Source organism: Lingula anatina, chromosome 8 (assembly GCF_051362555.1).
Source record: "Lingula anatina isolate TDL-2025a chromosome 8, LinAna3.0, whole genome shotgun sequence".
Lineage (NCBI taxonomy): Eukaryota > Metazoa > Brachiopoda > Lingulata > Lingulida > Lingulidae > Lingula > Lingula anatina.
This window is the reverse complement of record NC_141774.1, coordinates 13,094,685-13,113,360: the sequence shown is the minus strand read 5'-3', so window position 1 is coordinate 13,113,360 and position 18,676 is coordinate 13,094,685. Positions and strand designations below refer to the sequence as shown.

General features: G+C 39.3%; 2 protein-coding genes across 2 annotated transcripts; both read left to right on the top strand.

The window, feature by feature from the left end:
- Positions 1-2,019: 2,019 nt before the first annotated feature.
- On the top strand, positions 2,020-4,155 carry LOC147760384 (uncharacterized). Its single transcript, XM_086994576.1, has 3 exons — positions 2,020-2,444; positions 2,922-3,152; positions 3,414-4,155. Exons 2-3 carry the CDS (start codon positions 2,939-2,941, stop codon positions 3,953-3,955), a joined length of 756 nt encoding a protein of 251 aa, XP_086850702.1. The 5' UTR covers positions 2,020-2,444; positions 2,922-2,938; the 3' UTR covers positions 3,956-4,155.
- Positions 4,156-15,036: 10,881 nt separating this feature from the next.
- Positions 15,037-18,113, top strand: LOC106164540 (uncharacterized). The gene is made up of 4 exons (XM_087018760.1): positions 15,037-15,416; positions 16,418-16,601; positions 17,017-17,247; positions 17,770-18,113. Exons 1-4 carry the CDS (start codon positions 15,159-15,161, stop codon positions 18,111-18,113), a joined length of 1,017 nt encoding a protein of 338 aa, XP_086874886.1. The 5' UTR covers positions 15,037-15,158.
- The last annotated feature ends 563 nt before the right edge of the window (positions 18,114-18,676 follow it).

The window sequence follows — 18,676 nt, the reverse complement described above, 5'->3', positions numbered from 1 at the left end:
AGGAAGAAACCCTCATTGTCGGTAGGTCAGTATGATCTCTCCCATGCTATTGTTAGGAGAGATCTAGAAGACATAACTGCACATACAGACAACTAAGTAGTAGAAGTAAATTGGGCTTTAGCAAATACCTTTTTTGTTTTAGTAGTAGTCATATTGTACGACGGGCTAATAGCATACTTATTTATAATTGTACCCTGGCTAGAGAGAGCAAGAACATCAGAAACGAGTTTCAAAGCAAGTTCAAGGGATGGATTCGCGGTTCCACTGAACACTAGCTCAGCAAGCATAACCTGGCAATACCGGAAAACTAGCAGAATAATTTATTACTGGTTTACTCTCTCTCTCTCCTTCTCTTTCTTTCTTTCTCTCTCTCTCTCTCCCTCTCTCTCTCTCTCTCTCTCTCTCTCTCTCTCGTCTAAATGGCTATTTATCGTCACGCATAAACCAGATATCCCTTGTACGTCTCGTGTCAATTTCTGACATTATGTGATGCGATGAAAGACAGAATGTTGTCATGGTAATGTAAATGGGTCTCTACATTTCACATTCAGCACTTCTCGGCCAATCAGACACATTGGTTCATTGTCGTGAGCTGCCCTTGACATGTCGGCCACGCCTAGGACTACATGCTATTAAATGAAGGACATTCAACTTGCAGGTAACTTTTGGTGACTTTAAGATCGACTATTTGGCATAGAATAGAAGTTTCTGAGGCTTATGTTTTGCCTGTACTGAGCAATCTGTCTGACTGAGTTAGCGGTGAGAATATTGAACAATGTCCCAAGGACAAACTATTCCTCTCACAGAGGAAAGTATTTTAAGTCATTTCTCTGAAGAAGACCGTGAGTTGCTGTTTTCGGATACCCTCACCGGTCACTGGTGGTATGAAGGATTCACCTTATTACTGAGGTGCTTTCGTGAAGACAAAGTTGTAACTTCGGTAGGAAGACAGGGGATTGAAAGACGCTGGGTTGATGTCCTTAACAACAGACTAGCAATATCAAGACGACTGGTTTCAGTTGATTTAAGCAAGGTAAGTACGCGAAGAAACTAACTTTTTGAAAAATGAAGAGGTGGTTCTCTTGACATCTGTGGTGGCAAATTTCTCATTAGATTATGTCTTTATTTCCACAGTCTTGTAGATGTCTTAAAGTTTAATAAGAGTTGTTTTTGTCTAGTAAACGGAAAGATTAAGAACGAAGCCTTTAAAAACCTCTACAGCGTTAAGACTAACATTCCACAAAGGTACCGGAATGTGACATTGTAACATTATTCTTATGACCCACACCGACCTTTTCACATCGAGCTGGGGTACACTGAATCAGGTCACTTTACGAGGTTCCACCATGCGTACATGATGCTACAAGGTGCTGTGTGTGTGTGTGTGTGTGTGTGTGTGTGTGTGTGTGAAGTCACAATGTCTTCGAAAGTTCGATCCCAGCTGTTTAGTTGATCCAGGGGATACTGATTAGAGACTCAGAGTTGGTAAAGTGGTCGCTTCAAAAGGTTTTCAAAACGCTATATCGTAATATCAAGACTATTTTAATAAAAGTAAAAAATGTCAATCACATAAACTGAACCGGTGTAACGAGACTGAGAGTCCGTGTAATAGAAAGTCCGCCCTCTATTTAGTTATAGTGGTAAGGGTTCGCCTGACCTAAGTGGGTCAAATACATGGGACTTGCCCTAACCTGTACTAATTATTTGGGACCCCAAAGAAACGAAATTGAGGGTCCGTGTAACAGAGAGTCAGCCCTCCATTTAGTTATAATTGTTATAAGGTTGACCTAGCTTAAGTGGGTCAAAATCTAGGGCGAGCCTTACCTGTGCAAATGAATTGGAAGCGGACTCTCCATTATGGGGAACTCTCTGTCACCGGTACAAGCTATATCAGTTATGTATAGGGTACTTGACGTGAAGACGTCCCATGTCAAAGCAATACTGTACATAGTGTATGCAGCCCAGAACATGTGTAGGGTTGTATGCTGAGTTGGGGAGGGGGTTGTTGATGGTCTAGGATAAACCTTACATGCAACCATTTATTTGTACTGACCGAAGGAAAAGTGGGAGTTTTGAGATAAACTGGGAAAATCTGAAGCTTTATGAAGATCCCACCAAAGAAAATTATGGGACTGGCAACCTCCCCCTCCCCTACAATCACAGACACACAGCCCACGGACCTGAAATGCCTTATGGTACATGCTTATTTTTTAATTGAACGACTGTATGTATTCAAGTACGTTATTATATTTTTATTCAGATCCATATCAAGCGGCCGATTTTCATAATTGGTCCTCTGCGCACTGGCACAAGTTTCCTCCAAAACCTGTTATTCTCCGATCCGAAGAATACATCCCTGAAGTTTTATGAAGTTTTGCGACCAATTATAGATGGCGCCCCTGTCGAGGCGGACCCGAGGGTTATAGAAATTACACAAAGACTAGGTAAGCAATATACACAAACACTGTCTTCTTGTTACCTATTAGAGAACAAGTTTTTGCCAACTCTCACCCCTTCAAAGTTGGCGCTATAAAATTATTTGATAGTCAACATCGAACTGATAGTCCAATCTTGAATATTACAGCCTTCTATATTATTGAATGTTTGTATTTGTGGGCAAAAATTCTTTCTCCAGTGGGTCGCAAGCCCAGTGGAACAGGTGCTTGAAAATTCCCTGCAGGATAGATAGATAGATATTTTTTTTATTTTGAATTGTGAGCAGAAGCACAAAAATTTAAGAAACATTTTTCATTTTCACAGTATCAACAAGCCAAGCAGTCGAAATTGAACAAGAGAGTTTAACAAACCGTATATTTACACATACCGTTAGTTAACATTGCGTGTGTATCATGGAAACGCCATATCCGTGACAGTCTTTAATTGTGCATTCAATAAACCTTTTAAAAACTTCCGATTTTCAGCTTGGGGTTACGCAACCATGCCTGTTCTGAAAACCATGCACAACCAGGAGGCTGTTGGTCCAATGGAAGACCACCTTCTGTTTGATAACATTGGTGTCTTCAAACAAAACCTTATCCAAGGCGGCAACTGTATAGAGTATATGAAGTGGATGGAGGCGCGGACCACTGATGAAATGGTTGAAGCTTATCGTTTCCATAAACAGCAGACTCAGCTTATACTTCATAGCAGAGGTTTGTTTTTGCTACTTTGCACCAAATGATATCTACTTCTATACATTAATGACTGCGTAATTCAAATTTCTTTTCCCATTTTTTTACAGTTATGACTAAATTTATCACACCTCTCACTGTCATCCATTTTTATCACGAACCAAATAGTTAGTAAGTTAGTTTATTTCCTATTATTGTCTGGGCAAAACGAACAGTGTTAAAGATTATAAATGGGAATATAGTGAAAATTTTTCTTCAGAATAAAAACTTTTTAAATTTTAGTTTCAGAATCTGTGAACGGCGATCAACGAATAATCTTTAAAGATAATGTTCACAGTTTGTATTTGGATGCCCTGCTGAATGTGTATCCGGACGCAATCTTCGTTCACACTTACCGCAATCCGTGCTCCACCGTCGCTTCCTTTAGTTCTTTCCGTGAAACTTACAGACTCTTTGCTTATAAACAGTGTGATATAGATTTAGAGCAACTTGGAAGGGAAGTGTTGAATTGGGCATTCCTCCACGGTGGAATAGAGATGATGAAGTTTAGGAAGAACCACCCAGAACTGGAGCACAGATTCATCGATATTGCGTTTGACGACCTTGTTATATCACCCATGGATGCTGTGAAGAAAATATACGATCACTTTGGCCTGGAACTGACTGACCAAGGGAAAGACATCATGGAGGCGTATGTGAAGGAAAATCCACAAAACAAATATGGCCGCCATGAGTATGACCTGAAGCGTTATCACCTGACAGAAGGGGAAGTTCTGGAGCACTTTAAAGAATATGTGGAGGAGTACAAAATACCATGTTTATAATCAGTGTTAACTTTTATCAGCCGTCAAATGGTTGGAATTTTTAGGTTATATTATGTTGGTAATTAATACCACGTTTTGCTTAAATACTTCAGCGTTTTACCTGCCCTATACCTGTGACATTTACTAGGTGTCATAGTGAAAACGTGGCAACAAACATACTATGTAATCAAAAGCAGTAATATCATTAAAGGGATAACAACAGTTCGTGTGGAATTCATATTTCACAATAAATACATTGTAAACAACTCACTGAAATATAATAAATTCCATTTTACCCCAAAACAGAGTTTAGGCCGTAATCCTATCTGCGAGAGATGTTATTTACATCCCACATCACCGGGACATAAGGTCCACTTTAAAACTAATACAAAAAAAGTTTTTTGCCACCGGAATGCGCTGAGTTCTTTCCGCAATTGCTGCACTAGGAAACGGTGTTCAGTGTCAAACACCCGCACTAAGTAATGCAAAGATACAACAGATATCACAGAAACATGGCCGTGCCTGGTTGTCCAATCACAGAAAGTCTTTCAAGGTGAAGCGCACTATTTAGTTCAAGATATAACGAGCTTTCCTTATCATCTAGGACACTACTATAACTCGTTACCTTAGTATAGTAGCTAGTCTTTGAGATGCATACGTATCCAGTACGTATATTGAGGGTAAAGACTGGTCACTATGCTTGAAAAATGACAGAGAATACTTTCCTCTGTGAAAAAAATATCCGAAACTGTCTAAAAACCATGCATTTCATATTTTATCATATCATAATCAAGGAAAGTAAAAATATATATATAGCATGTGAGAAATTGTGTTTATACCAGCAGCGAAAACTAAAACATGATAAAACGATCCATATATGTTTGGTTGCCGACACGCTTAAGCAATGACCTGAAAACTGCAATGTTACAAAATGATGAAAACTATGTTACCCATATAGGCGTGCATGCTCTAATGCACTTTGCACATAATCTACATCTAACGACAGGAATTTGAGACATAAGCTGAGCTAAATGTAGACCACGAAATTAACATTCTAAAATAATCATCGCTATGATATGAAAAGCAGTGTGTACTAACGTTGCTGAAATCAATTGATGGCAGCGCGGTCTAGCCATCTTTAGTCTGTAATCTGTATCCCCTGTAAGTCTCGTTTCAATTTCCGGCAGTATGTGATACGATAAAGGACAGAATGTTGTCATGGTAATGTAAATGGGTCTCTACGTTTCACATTCAGCACTTCTCGGCTAATCATACACATTGGCTCATTGTCGTGAGCTGCCCCAGTCATGTAAGATACGCCTAGAACTAAATTCCATTTATCTAAGTAAAAACAAGTTGTAATTAAGTGACTTCGCAGATCGGCTCTTGGCTGCAAGTTCTTCACGGCGTTAATATAGAAGTTTCTAAGGCATATAGGCCTTAACATTGTTTTGCCTGTACTGAACAATCTGTTTGATTGAGTGTACGGTGAGTATATTGAACAATGTCTGGAGTAAAACCTGCATGTATTCCTCTCACAGAGGAAAGTATTCTCTGCCATTTTTCTGAAGAAGACCGTGAGTTATTGTTGTCGGATACCCTCACCGGCCGCTGGTGGTATGAAGGACTTACCTTATTACTGAGGTGCTTTCGTGAAGACAGGGCTTTAACTTCGGCAGGAAGACAGGGGGTTGAAAGACTCTTGGTTGATGTCCTTAACAACAGAATAACGATATCTAGACGACTGCCGTCAGTTGACTTTAGCAAGGTTAGTATATATATGTACGAGGGGGGTGTGACAAAAGTATTGCATTATTTTTCTTTAAGGGCGACAGCAGCTGGATATGTTAGTTTTTTCTATTGTTATTTTATTGAAAACTGATTGCGTCAAGTGAATATCTTTATTTTAGGTTTACAGAACAGTGCATTGCCCTTACATAACACATGTTATTATGTCAGAATTTATATTGTGTAGGATAGCCACATGATCTCAATATGGCCACCATCCTTCTAGGCGCATATAAAGGTTCATTAATCTTCTGGGGGCTATATGCTGGCTCAGGCTCTGGAGCCACTTTGGATTAGGGCGTTTCTGATGAAGTACATGTACAGAAGGGGTGTATTCTTTTGTTGACATAAAATTAAACTTAAGGCCACACTTTTTTATTTTTTGGATGACATCCTGCGCGCGCACCGATTTTCGTCCGTTCTCCAAAAAAAAAAAAAAAAAATCCCCCCCCGCCCCCCCCCCCCCCCCCCCCCCCCCCGAAGGAAGTCGGTTGTCGCAAACGTCGTTATTGAATTTGCCGGAAAATGCAATCGGTAAGCCTCGGCTAATTCCATACTGTCCATACTGTCCATACTGTCATTGTCCATACTGTCATTGTCGACTGCGGAGACATCCGAGTAGTTCCGAGTGCGGAAAATGAGCTTTCTGCGCATGCGTATTATCACCACGTGGAAATATGGCCGCTTTGCCGTCAAATTCATCTCTAGCATTAATTTCAAAATAAACGACAATTAAAGTCAAAAAGAGAACGGGGGCCGTCGTTTTGGATTGGTTTGCCATTGATATTGGACATGGAGATATCACCCTTTTACAATTAGGCTGGCCGCGGCCAGCGATCATCGCCTGGAAAATACCAGTTTTTTTTTTTTTTTTTTTTTTTTTTTTTTTTTTTTTTTTTTTTTTTTGTAGCGAAAAACGGGTCGACAAGAGCGTCGTAGTATTTGGTGGACTGAAGGTCGGACAGGCCACCCGATAGTTGGCTGCTACGTGTGAGTCGAAGTAGACAAAATGGCATCGACCGAAATTACCTTTTTTAGATTTGGTAGTAGGAAGCATAGGCCTATCTTTGCTTCATTTTTTTAACAATTCTGTGAAGTGTTTACAATGCTTTAATTTTCTGAGAGTACAAATAAAGACACGCTGTTTATTTGATATTTGTTTTATTGATTGCTATACCAACAGAATGCATGAAATAACCTTAAATAGATTTGGTAATATGCAGCATATATATTCATGACTTTTTACCTTTCTACGAAGTAGGCCCTATTTACAATGCTTTAATTTTTGAGAGCATGGATAAAAAAATACTGTTAGTTTGATACGTGTTTCTGTGGTAAATTAGTGTTTCCAGCTGTGTACTGAAAACATAACTTTTCTTAAGCAGTTTTTTTTTTTTTGGACTGTTTTTTTTTTTCGCCCGCTCGCACCGATTTTGGGGTCCCCAGAGGATGTCATCCATAAAAATAAAAAAGTGTGGCCTAAATGAAAATTAAAAAAAAGTTAATATGATAGGGCCTACTAACAAAGCTCCGTAGACATTTGTGGTAAAACTGACGTCTATCATTTATATTACCATTTATATATGAGGGATCTTCAGTGCAGGATACGTTTTAGATGCCCAGTAAACATTAACTTCGTGCCTTAGCTGATGATAACCGTAATACAAAGCTGTAAGCCGGATATCTGCCAGTTTAACGGCTACACATATGGTGCTGATATTGCTGTTGTGTTTTCTGTGTATAATTTTTTCAAAAGAAAGTCTATTTTGCCCCGCATCTCCAATTCAATTGTGTGTAAATCTACATGATGTGTGCGGGTCCATTCGGTTGTAATGTGATCTACATAACAAGCTAGTGCTTGTTAACTAAGTGAACTGGATTATAGGAACCTAGACGGCATACTTACGGTAATGGCTCGATCCTTTCAACCAGGAAAGTCATCAACTTTTCAGATATATAATTTTGGAATCATTTTACTGTATAGAATAGAATAAATCTAAATGGTAGACTGCTTTTCAATTGTGTTGCTACCCATCAATATGAAAGTTGTAATCCTTAGAATGTATTACTTAAAATTCATAATTTTCCCGGTTGGAATGATCGAGCCAGTTTCGCACAATGTCTACAGGCCGACTTTGGGTTGGGCACATGTATATTATCCATGTGTAGACCAGATGAGGGAATCACTGAAACACGGTCCGGTAATGTGCCCGGATGAAAGTTGCGTAAATGACCCTCATGTAAAGTAAGAGAAAATGTTTGGTATCGATGATGACATACCTAATATATTCTATTTTATTTTTCAATTAAACGGCCGGTCTTTATTATTGGTCCCTGTCGCACTGGAACCAGTTTCCTCCAAAACCTCTTATTCTGCGATCCGCAGAATACATGCCTCAAGTTTTATGAACTTTTGCAACCAGTTGCAGATGTTGCTCCCGACGCCGAGGACCCACGAATTTTGAAAACTACACAAAGAATAGGTAAGTAACAATAAAAATGGTATTGACTTACAGTGAGTCTAAGTAATTCTACCATGTTTGAGCTATAAACAGCCCTTATTTGTACATACAGACTTGGCATTTAATATGGAATGCTTTTTTCCAAATAATTTTTCATAATTTTTCCTATTTTGCTGACTGATACTTTTAATTACTTTTAATAACCTCTTCGAATTCACCAGTGATGCAAAAGAAAATACATTCATTGCCTATTTTAAGTCATATGACAACCATTAAAAGGGATATTTTGGATTTCCATATTTTCCAAATTATCATCTGTAATAGAGATGGACCCTCATGTCAGTGTCTAGTTACAGCAACGGTATTTTACGCTTGGCCTCATCTGGTTGATATTAGGACTCTCAAGCGGCTAGGCATCCCTTTGGATAGGTTTTTAGAGTTAAATCTGGAATAACATTCCAGGCATCGGTCAAAACTTGTCCAATTTGGTTCAGTATTGTTGCAGGACATGTAGGCCGTTGATTTGGCGAGTAATGACCTACCACATATTGTCAATGTGGTCCAAATATGTCGCATTTGATGACCAAGGTAGCTGCTCGTTTCCTTGGTTCTGTAAGTTATCTGCTATTAAAAGTGCGCTGTGTGAACTGGCAATCTCATTGTGCGACTCAAAATTGTTCCTAAGGTGCCCCCCTATCAAAAGATAGTCAAGTGATTCCCAGATTATTCTTTTATTTGATGTAGTTCAGGTTTTCGTCAGTGACTACCTTTGTTGTTTTTTGCTCCATTGTGGTATCCACTCCAGATACTGACGCTTTCAATGACTCTAGTCACTTTAGACGCGGCACACGCTTCGTCGTAGGTATCTTCAAGATGTCTGTAAACTCGGTTTTCACTAGTTTTCACATGGTCCCCAAATCATCCGGAAGGACAGTGAGTCCTGTACCCTGGTGGTAAGATTTCTATACATTGGGCGTGGCCTCTCTGTACTTTATAAAACAATGCTTAACTAATTTTGCGCACTGCAAAACTGACCGCTTGCATGCAACATTTCTAATTCTTCTGTGCAGTTGTTGGCGACATATGGACACTTTTTTGTCAGAACCATGCTTTGCCAAAACCAACCCAAAGGAGGGCTACCCAGTTTAATCATTGCATATTACACAATGCAGCAGTGCAACCTCGCTATATTTCAGCCTCGACGTATAATAAAACTTCCGTATTTCAGCTTCGATGGACGAAATCGTGCCACAGTTTAAAAGCATTCACAAGTTGGATGCTGAAGGGCCATACGAGGACCATCACTTCTTTGAAAACATCGGCGTATTCAAGGCACCTGCTTTCCAAGGCGGCAACAGTGGAGAGTATGTCACGTGGTATGAGGCAAGAACCAATGAAGAAATGGTTGAGGCATACCGTTTCCATAAGCTGCAAACTCAACTTATACTGAATGGTAGAGGTGAGTTTTTACTCAACTGGCATATCACACTTGCATTTCCCATCTCAACTCCATCTCACAGTTTCATGGAAAAATTAAGTTTATCTTATCCTATTATCTTATTACCCCAGCCCCGAAACATTATTGTGCAGGATTTTAATTAGTCCTCGCTTTGGTTTCAGCAGCTGCCCACAATTACCGCCGAATGGTTTTTTGGGAGAATTTCCACAGCCTTTACCTGGATGCCATACTTCAGGTGTATCCCGACGCAATCTTCGTTCACACCTACCGCAATCCGTGCACATCCCTTGCTTCTTTTTGTTCTCTCCGTGAAACTTACAAACTCTTGGCCTATAAACATTGTGATATAGATTTAGAGCAACTTAGAAGGGAAGTGTTGAATTGGGCATTCCTCCACGGTGGAATAGAGATGATGAAGTTTAGGAAGAACCACCCAGAACTGGAGCACAGATTCATCGATATTGCATATGACGACCTCGTTACATCACCCCTGGATGTTGTGAAGAAGATATACGATCACTTTGACCTGGAACTGACCAACCAAGGGAAAAACAAAATGGAGGCGTTTGTGACGGAAAATCCACAAAACAAATATGGCCGCCACAAGTATGACCTGAGGCGTTATCACCTGACAGAAGAGGAAGTTTTGGAGCACTTTAAAGAATATGTGGAGGAGTACAAAATACCATGTTCATAATCAGTGTTTTCTTTCATCAGCCGTCAAATGGTTGGAATTTTTAGATTATATTATCTTGGTAATCGATATCACGTTTTGCTTAAATAGTTCAGCGAGGAGTACAAAACACCATGTTCATAATCAGTGTTAACTTTTATCAGCCGTCAAATGGTTGGGGTTTTTAGATCATATTCTGTTGGTAATTAATACCAAGTTTTGCTCAAATACGTTTTACCTTGCCTTTAACTTTGTCACATTTACTAGGTGCCATAGTGAAACGTGGCAACAAACATATCATTTGATCAAAAGCAGTAAAGCTAGTTACATTAATAATGTTCTTTTAATGATACAACCGCATCTTTTGCCAATCCTACACGAAATCATTTATACTTGTTTAAAATGGTGTTTACCTATTACTTGTGTACTAGTAGTTTTCAAAATCCGTGTGTCTTCAACGACGTTATATTAATTGGCATGTACAACTTATTCCATAAGTTCATTACATTTAAAGTATGCATTCTGCGTATCGGCGAATAAGAGGTTTTGGAGGAAAGTTGACCCTGTGCGACAAGGGATAATAATGAAAATCGGCCGTTTAATGGGGGCCTGAATAAATGGTCCTAAACCTAGTCAAAAACCACGGATTATATATTTTATCAAATTCGTTATCAAATTTAGTAAAATAAAAGATATAGCATGTAACAAATTGTGTTTATGCCAGCAGCGAAAACTATAAATTGAAAAAAAATGTCCAATATGTTTTGTTGCCGACACGCTTAAGCAGTGACCTGCAAAGTGCATAGGAATAAATGCAATGTTAGAAGATAGGTAAAATGGTACACATATGGACGTGCGTGCTCTAATACACTTTTGGCATAGTCTACATCTAACGAGAGGAATACGAGACACAAATAGAGCTAAATATAGATCATGTAAATATTCCAACACAAAACCCAAACTGGCTCGTTGCCGTGAGCTGACCTTGACATGTATGAGGCGCCTAGGACTAAATTAAGAACATACAAGTTGTGACTTCGTAGATCGGCTGTAGTACGCAAGTTTTTTACGGCGTTAATACAGAGGTTTCTAAGACATATGATGTTTTGCCAGTACCGAACAACCTGCCTAATTGAGTGTACGGTGAGCTAGTATATTGAACAATGACCCAAGGACAGCCGATTCCCCTGACAAAGGAAAGTATTTTAAATCATATAAATCAAAAAATGGGGGACATCTGTCCTTTAGGGACATCGAATGCTATCTGTGTTAGAGAAAAAATGCTGTGCTTATCAATGAGTCAAAGTAATTGTAACATATTGGATGATTGTCATTTTGTACGACTGAGCTATAAAACAGCTCTCTATAGCTTATGTGTACACATGTAACAGATATTTGAGTTTGCATTTAATACATAGGATATTTTGATGGCATTAAAACCACAAGAAATTTCGCATCAGTATCTTAGCTGTTAACCTTTTTTATATGTTAGTCACAAGTGATATTTGTAGGATATTTTGATGGCATTAAAGCCACAAGACATTTTGCATCAGTGTCTTAGCTTTTAACCTCTCTCATATGCTAGTCACAAGTGAAAATTGTAGGATATTTTGATGGCATTAAAACCACAAGACATTTTGCATCAGTGTTTTAGCTTTTAACCTCTTTTATGTGTTAGTCACAATTGGATTCAGGTGTTGAAAACAAGGCAGCAATGCTTTCAATACTACAGACACAGATCAGAAAATGAGGATGCTAATGAAAAGTTTTTGTCGATTCTGGTGCAATACTGCAAAAAGAGGCGTAATCGATCATTTATGTGTTACAGGTAACATGGACATTATGAAAACGTTAATATCATCGGGCTTAGTGTCACACATTGAAAATTCCAATATGTGAAAAATGACGAGAACACAAAAACTTAAAGTTACATGATGGTTTACCGTGCCTCTGTATAAATACCTCCAATTTTCAATTATGAACTAAATGCAACGTGAACATGTCCTAACATGTATTATAACAGACACATGGCGATGACAGACACACGTGGTGGCTACAGAAATCCTGTGACCAGCTTTTAAATATGCATTCATTACAATGACATAACTATTCATTATTTAGACACGATGTACGCCTCCAGACCGGATTTGGAAACCATCCACCCCCAGAAGGGTTTAGCTCCGGAAGAAGATTTATTTCTATTCCATAACGTTGGTGTGTACAAGAATTTTGTTTTTAAAAGCGGAAACTGTTAGGCGTATATAAAATGGATGGAGACCCGGGCCAATGATGAAATGGTTGAAGCTTATTGTTTCCACAAACTGCAGACTCAGCTTATACTTCATAGCAGAGGTGGGCCTTTCAACTGGTTTAAAGATGCAAATAATTGCTTCGCTATATTCTGACGTATTGAAATTCATTAAAATGAATAGGCTATGCAGAGTTGTTTTTCCACATTTATAATCTATTGATTCGTTTTTAGTTTTGCGCCAAATCGAATTTTCGTCTTAAAAAGAGCAGTTATCACCTTTTCATTAGTCATAATTCAACCGGGCCCTTAATTTTTAAACAAATTACTTCTCGATTCATATAGACAGCTACAGGCATTTTAACTTTCGAGAAAAAGTTATCGATATCGTTTTTTTTTTTTTTTTTTTTCTTTTATGCTTATATATCTATTTGTATTGTTTGAATTGGAAATATTACTGATTTGCAGGATATTTGGAGATAAAACTGACACCTTGGAACATTTTTCACACTTGTGGAAATTTTCCTTAAATACCATTCGCATGTTAGTATCATCAGATTCTGAAACCGAAACAATCATTTGCTTGTTAATTGATAAAATTCGTCCAGAATAAAGTTATATTTTCGTTATGTAAATGCATATCATCAAACTTCCCAATATTAGGGTTACACTGAAAGTGGGTAAAACGCGTCAGACAGATCTAGGAAGAAGCAGGGGTATGGGTTTTATTGATTTTAAGTCCCCACAAAGTTTTCTTCCCTTTAAATTTACTTTATGAGGTGGGATTGCCTCTATTCCAAAACCCCCTTTACCTTTTCTACGATCAAAAATGCGGCCAGGACGCTCAATGGTCGCCAAAGCGATTTTAATTTAAAAATTGTGTTTCAGTGTAAATGCTTCTGCGTCTCTTGTGCGTCCTTTGTTCAACATGTTCAGCAATTAAACCCCCTTTACACTGGACGGCGTCCTTTCTGCGTCTTTGTGCGACCATGAAACTGGCCAGGACGCCGTCGGACGCTCAAAGAAAAGCACAGTGATCGCCAAGGTCGCACAAAGAACGTTCAAGCATCGCCGAGGACGCCATGGACGCCGCGAAGTTTTGAGCATGTTCAAAAAAATCGCAGAGAGAACGCGATGGAGGATGGTCGCTCAATGGACGCAGAAAGGACGCACAAGCATCGCTGCGGTCGCAGAGAGGACGCACAAGCACCGCCGCGGTCGCAGAGAGGACGCACAAGCATCGCCGCGGTCGCATAGAGGACGCACAAGCATCGCCGCGGTCGTAGAAAGGAGGCACAAGCATCGCTTTGGTTGCAGAATGAAAACGCAAAGATCGTCCAGTGTTCGGCACGTAGAACATTTTTTTTTCACTCTCAAACGGGGCCGTGCTGAGGTATTTTTCACCAGACAGGAAATCTAAGGGCAACAGTGGTCTCATATCAGCCTCCGATTGTTTTTTCCCCTAAAATTCATGAAATGATCCTTTTTTTAAGGTTATTATTAAAACGAATATTTTGCCTTTTTACAAGATGCATTAATTGCCAGAACCTTTTGCAGAATGCGTCTTTTGAAAACGGATTCAAATAATCTATGCTGTGTCAGTCACACTTTTTCGTTTTCGGCGCCTGTCCATCCTTCTTATAAGGATAACAATGAGCATCTGGCTGATTATCAGTCCATGCAGACCTTGCATCACTATAGTTTTAAGCGTTTATTCCCATTTATTTGTTTTGTGTGCTGGAAATGTTCTTTATTGGATAATCTGGTTAGAACCGATGAAAAAATATGAGTTAGAATATAGAGGACGCCCAAACAACGCTCATCGGTCAAACAGGATGCAAAATGATCGTAGAATAGACGCCACTGATCGCCGATGAAGGTACAGAGAACACAGCAAGAATGCTTTATGGTCGCTCTAACATCGCAATGGACGCCTTGGTTTGCACAGGGGACGTACAGTGGAGGCAGGCAGGTTGCTCGCAGTTTTACAGGTAAAATCAAGATTCGGTCGTTCAAAGGACGCACAAGGGACGCAGACGCCTTTACACTGAGACACGATTTAATTGCTTTGGCGATAGTTGAGCGTCCTGACCACATTTTTGAACGCAGAAGGGACGCAGAAAGGACGCCGTCCAGTGTAAAGGGGCCCTTAAGGGGCGACCATGGCGTCCTCGGCGCAGCTTGAACGACCTTTGTGTGATCACCGTGCGTCCTTTGTGCGTCCGACGGCGACCAGCTGATCAGTTTCGTGATGGTACATAAGCCTCAGAAAGGACGCCGCCCAGTGAAAAGGGGGTTTAAAATGTGTAACCTTGAGAAAAGATTATTCATTCTTTAATAATTAATCAAATTGGGTCAAGTGTGAGTGCTCAGCTGGTGCACACATGATCTTGCTAGCCTCTCTGCGTTGCTGGGGTGGACAGACTAGATTAAACTAAACAAACATTGATAAATCTACATAAGCGACTGGCTTTCAGACTATTTGATACAGATATCTCCTTGGCGTTATCGTAGTATAGAAGCTCCTTGGGATATATATATACGTATCCAGTACATGTTTTGCATTTCGTGGTGCCATATCCCTATATCGCATAATGTCTCAAGGACAGCCTTTTCCTCTAACAGAGGAAAGTATTTTTACACATTTCTCCCAAGAAGATCGTGAGTTGCTGTTGTCGGACACCCTCACCGGCCGTTGGTGGTATGAGGGATTTACCTTATTATTGAGATGCTTTCGTGAAGACAAAAATTTAACTTCGGCAGGGAGACAGAGGGTTGAAGCTCGCTTGGTTGATGTCCTTAAAAACCGGCTAGCGATTTCAAGACGACTGCGGTCAGTTGACTTAAGTAAGGTTAGTATACTATGTGTAGGCTAAAGGGTGTCCCTCGATCTCGTTTCAAACCATTTCCATAATTAACAGTGTATAGCATTTTGCACATTTCCCATAGAAAGACTTTTTTTCCAATTATTATCTTAATAGATTTCATGTGTTTCTGGTATACTCTTTGTAAAACCTTTTTTTTTTTTTTTTTTTTTTTTTTTTACACTATTTGTCGAAAGATTTCCCTTTCAATAGCTTACTAGACTTCATGTGTAAATATTGCATTATTGTAGATATGTTTTTGTCCTTACCCAGTCGGCGAATAGCTGTAAAGCTAATGTTTCCTTTCAATTTATACCCGACATGAAATAAAATTTATTGTATTGTATTGTATTGTATTGTATTGTATTGTATATACTTATTAAATGTACGTAAATATAGAAGACCGTTAATCACACTTAATGTGCTAATTTTTCTTAAGTCGTAAGTAAAAAGCATAAGTTTGTGTCCACGTCGAACAATTTATACATTCTAAACAATAGGAAAACCAGTATTGCCGGTAATAAGGCTAATTTGACCTTGATCTTTTGCAATAGTTTACGATAGTTCAAGGTCACAAGAGATGACGCGGATGCGTCCATTTGACTGCTCCATTTCTCTGGCCAACTCACTTATTCTTTTAATTTGAATATTTGGGACTTAAGCATATAGAGCCGTGTACCGTTAGAGCGTGACAAGCCAATGATAGAAAACGGTACAGGCGATCCTAAAATCGTGCATGTATACGGTTACTAATAAAACGACAGAGGTCTGTGTTGTCATTATATGACAAAATACCAATTTCGTCACAATCTTTGCTGTGAATGGATACTGTTTTTGCCTACTAGGTTTTACTTATGTCTCGATTTAATTGCCTGCCAAAGAGTTAATATTTTGATTGATCTTTTAAATCATATAGTTCGGAAGATGCCCTGTGACCAATTTTATTCATTTATTGATAGCCTACCAGAGATAATGTAAACTTTTTGCAGTTTTCAATCAAGAGGCCAATTTTCATCATTGGACCTTGTCGAACTGGGACATCTTTCCTTCAAGAACTGCTATTTCAAGATCCCCAGAATACGTCCCTAATGTATTATGAAGTTCTTCATCCAGTTGTAGATGTCGCCACTGTCGGCACGGATCCGCGTATTTTGAAAGAAAAGCAAGCACAAGGTCAGTGGCAGCTAGGTGACAACCTAAGCGGTAGACCTTTATATACTAGTAATATAACAGTACTTTTACTGATGATTTTAGTGACAGCAGTCACTTACTTTGGACCAAAATATTAGTGAAACAGCTACGTTTCGTTCCTGAGTGAGGTTGCCTTGCTGATTAAGGAAAGGCTACCGAAAATAGTCGGAAACTTTTCTTCCTAAGTTCTTACACACATTTTAAACAGTAAAGTTATGGCATTATCTTTCTATTCATACCCGGAATATACTGTAGAATGTCAATAAACTGAGAAAATCTCCACTTTCATCAAAAAGTGACGTTATCTGTGCTTGCATAGTCTTTTTGTTTTTCACTGAAAAATAAGACCTCCCTATTTCAGCCTCGATGTAAATTAAAAAAAACCTCCCTATTTCAGCCTCGATGAACGAGACCGTGGCACAGATGAAAAGCATTCACAAGATGGAAGCTGGAAGTCCATACGAGGGACATCACCTCTTTGAAAACATCGGCGTGTTCAAGGCACCTGCTTTCCAAGGCGGCAACAGTGGAGAGTACGTCACGTGGTATGAGGCAAGAACCAATGAGGAAATGGTTGAGGCATACCGTTTCCATAAACTGCAAACACAGCTTATACTGAATGGTAGAGGTGAGGTTTTTCTCAACGCCTGAGGCGAGGGGGCGCAATGGGTTCGAAACCAATTAAATACCCTTTTGTCTAAAAAGTTCTACTCTGAAACAAACATTGATCTAAACACTTCCATGCCTTCAGTAAGGTCAACTAAGGAGGTAAAAAGGTCCGCAATTGTTTAAAAGACCCCCCCCCTTTTGAAATTGTTGGTAACTGATCAGTTATTAACTTTAATTTGGAGATACGTTTGCATCTAAAGTTACATGTACGTGGTATACAAACATCTGCCTCAAATTTGTGGAAACGTTTAAGTTAATATCTCGCATATCGCATTTGCATTTCCCAACTCAACTCTGTTTCAAAGATTGATCAAAAAAATTAAGTTTAGCTGATACCCCCCCCCCCCCCTGGATGCCATACTCAAGGTGTATCTCGACGCAATCTTCGTTCACACCTACCGCAATCCGTGCACATCCGTTGCTTCCCTGTGTTCTCTCCGTGAAACTTACAAACTTCTAGCCTATAAACATTGTGATATAGATTTAGAGCAACTTGGAAGGGAAGTGTTGAATTGGGCATTCCTCCACGGTGGAATAGAGATGATGAAGTTTAGGAAGAACCACCCAGAACTGGAGCACAGATTCATTGATATTGCGTTTGACGACCTTGTTAGATCACCCCTTGATGCTGTGAAGAAAATATACGATCACTTTGGCCTTGAGCTGACTGACCAAGGGAAAGACAAGATGGAGGTGTTTGTTAAGGAAAATCCACAAAACAAACACGGCCGCCACAAGTATGACCTGAAGCGTTATCACCTGACGGAGGAGGAAGTTTTGGGGCATTTTAAAGAATATGTGGAGGAGTACAAAATCCCTTGCTGATTTATAATCTTTGTTTACATTAATTGCCAGAAACATATTTGGAATGGCTTAGATTCACCAGCGACTGTAGCAATTTTTAAATAAGTACATGTGCTTCGACCACAAAATCGAGTGACTATTTAAATAACCTACAATTAGTTACCAAAAATATCAGTTTTGGTATATTTTTACTAATATTATTATTAGTTATTATTAGGTTCTCTGAAGTGGCACTTAGGGTCTTATTTGGAGGTCGTTGGCTTAAAGAGACTTTGAAATATGCTTGGCATCCGACGATCACCTGACCAAACCAAATACCGATTCATATATAGCCATGGTTAATCATACATCAGTTTATCTTCATTATCTATTGCACAATTTGCCAATTGTAAAATAACAAGTTTCTGGAGTATCGCTTTTAAGATTAGAACCGTGAATTAGAACCGTTCCAGTTTTGGGGTCCGCTTGTGTGCTTTCCTGCGCGCGCGTGACGGCGCTTTTACGTCAATCCGAGAAAAATGTGCAGCTGCTGGGCAAACTTACTCTTTGTCCAGTTTTAGGCTACGGTAAAGCTAAATCCAGGG

Excerpts from the sequence above, each read along its gene's own strand:
- LOC147760384 (XM_086994576.1), top strand. The coding sequence starts at position 2,939 with ATGCCTGTTCTGAAAACCATGCACAACCAGGAGGCTGTTGGTCCAATG. Across the intron at positions 3,153-3,413 it reads GCTTATACTTCATAGCAGAG|TTTCAGAATCTGTGAACGGC; the intron begins GTTTGTTTTTGC and ends TTTAAATTTTAG.
- LOC106164540 (XM_087018760.1), top strand. The coding sequence starts at position 15,159 with ATGTCTCAAGGACAGCCTTTTCCTCTAACAGAGGAAAGTATTTTTACA. Across the intron at positions 15,417-16,417 it reads GGTCAGTTGACTTAAGTAAG|TTTTCAATCAAGAGGCCAAT; the intron begins GTTAGTATACTA and ends AACTTTTTGCAG. Across the intron at positions 16,602-17,016 it reads GAAAGAAAAGCAAGCACAAG|CCTCGATGAACGAGACCGTG; the intron begins GTCAGTGGCAGC and ends TCCCTATTTCAG.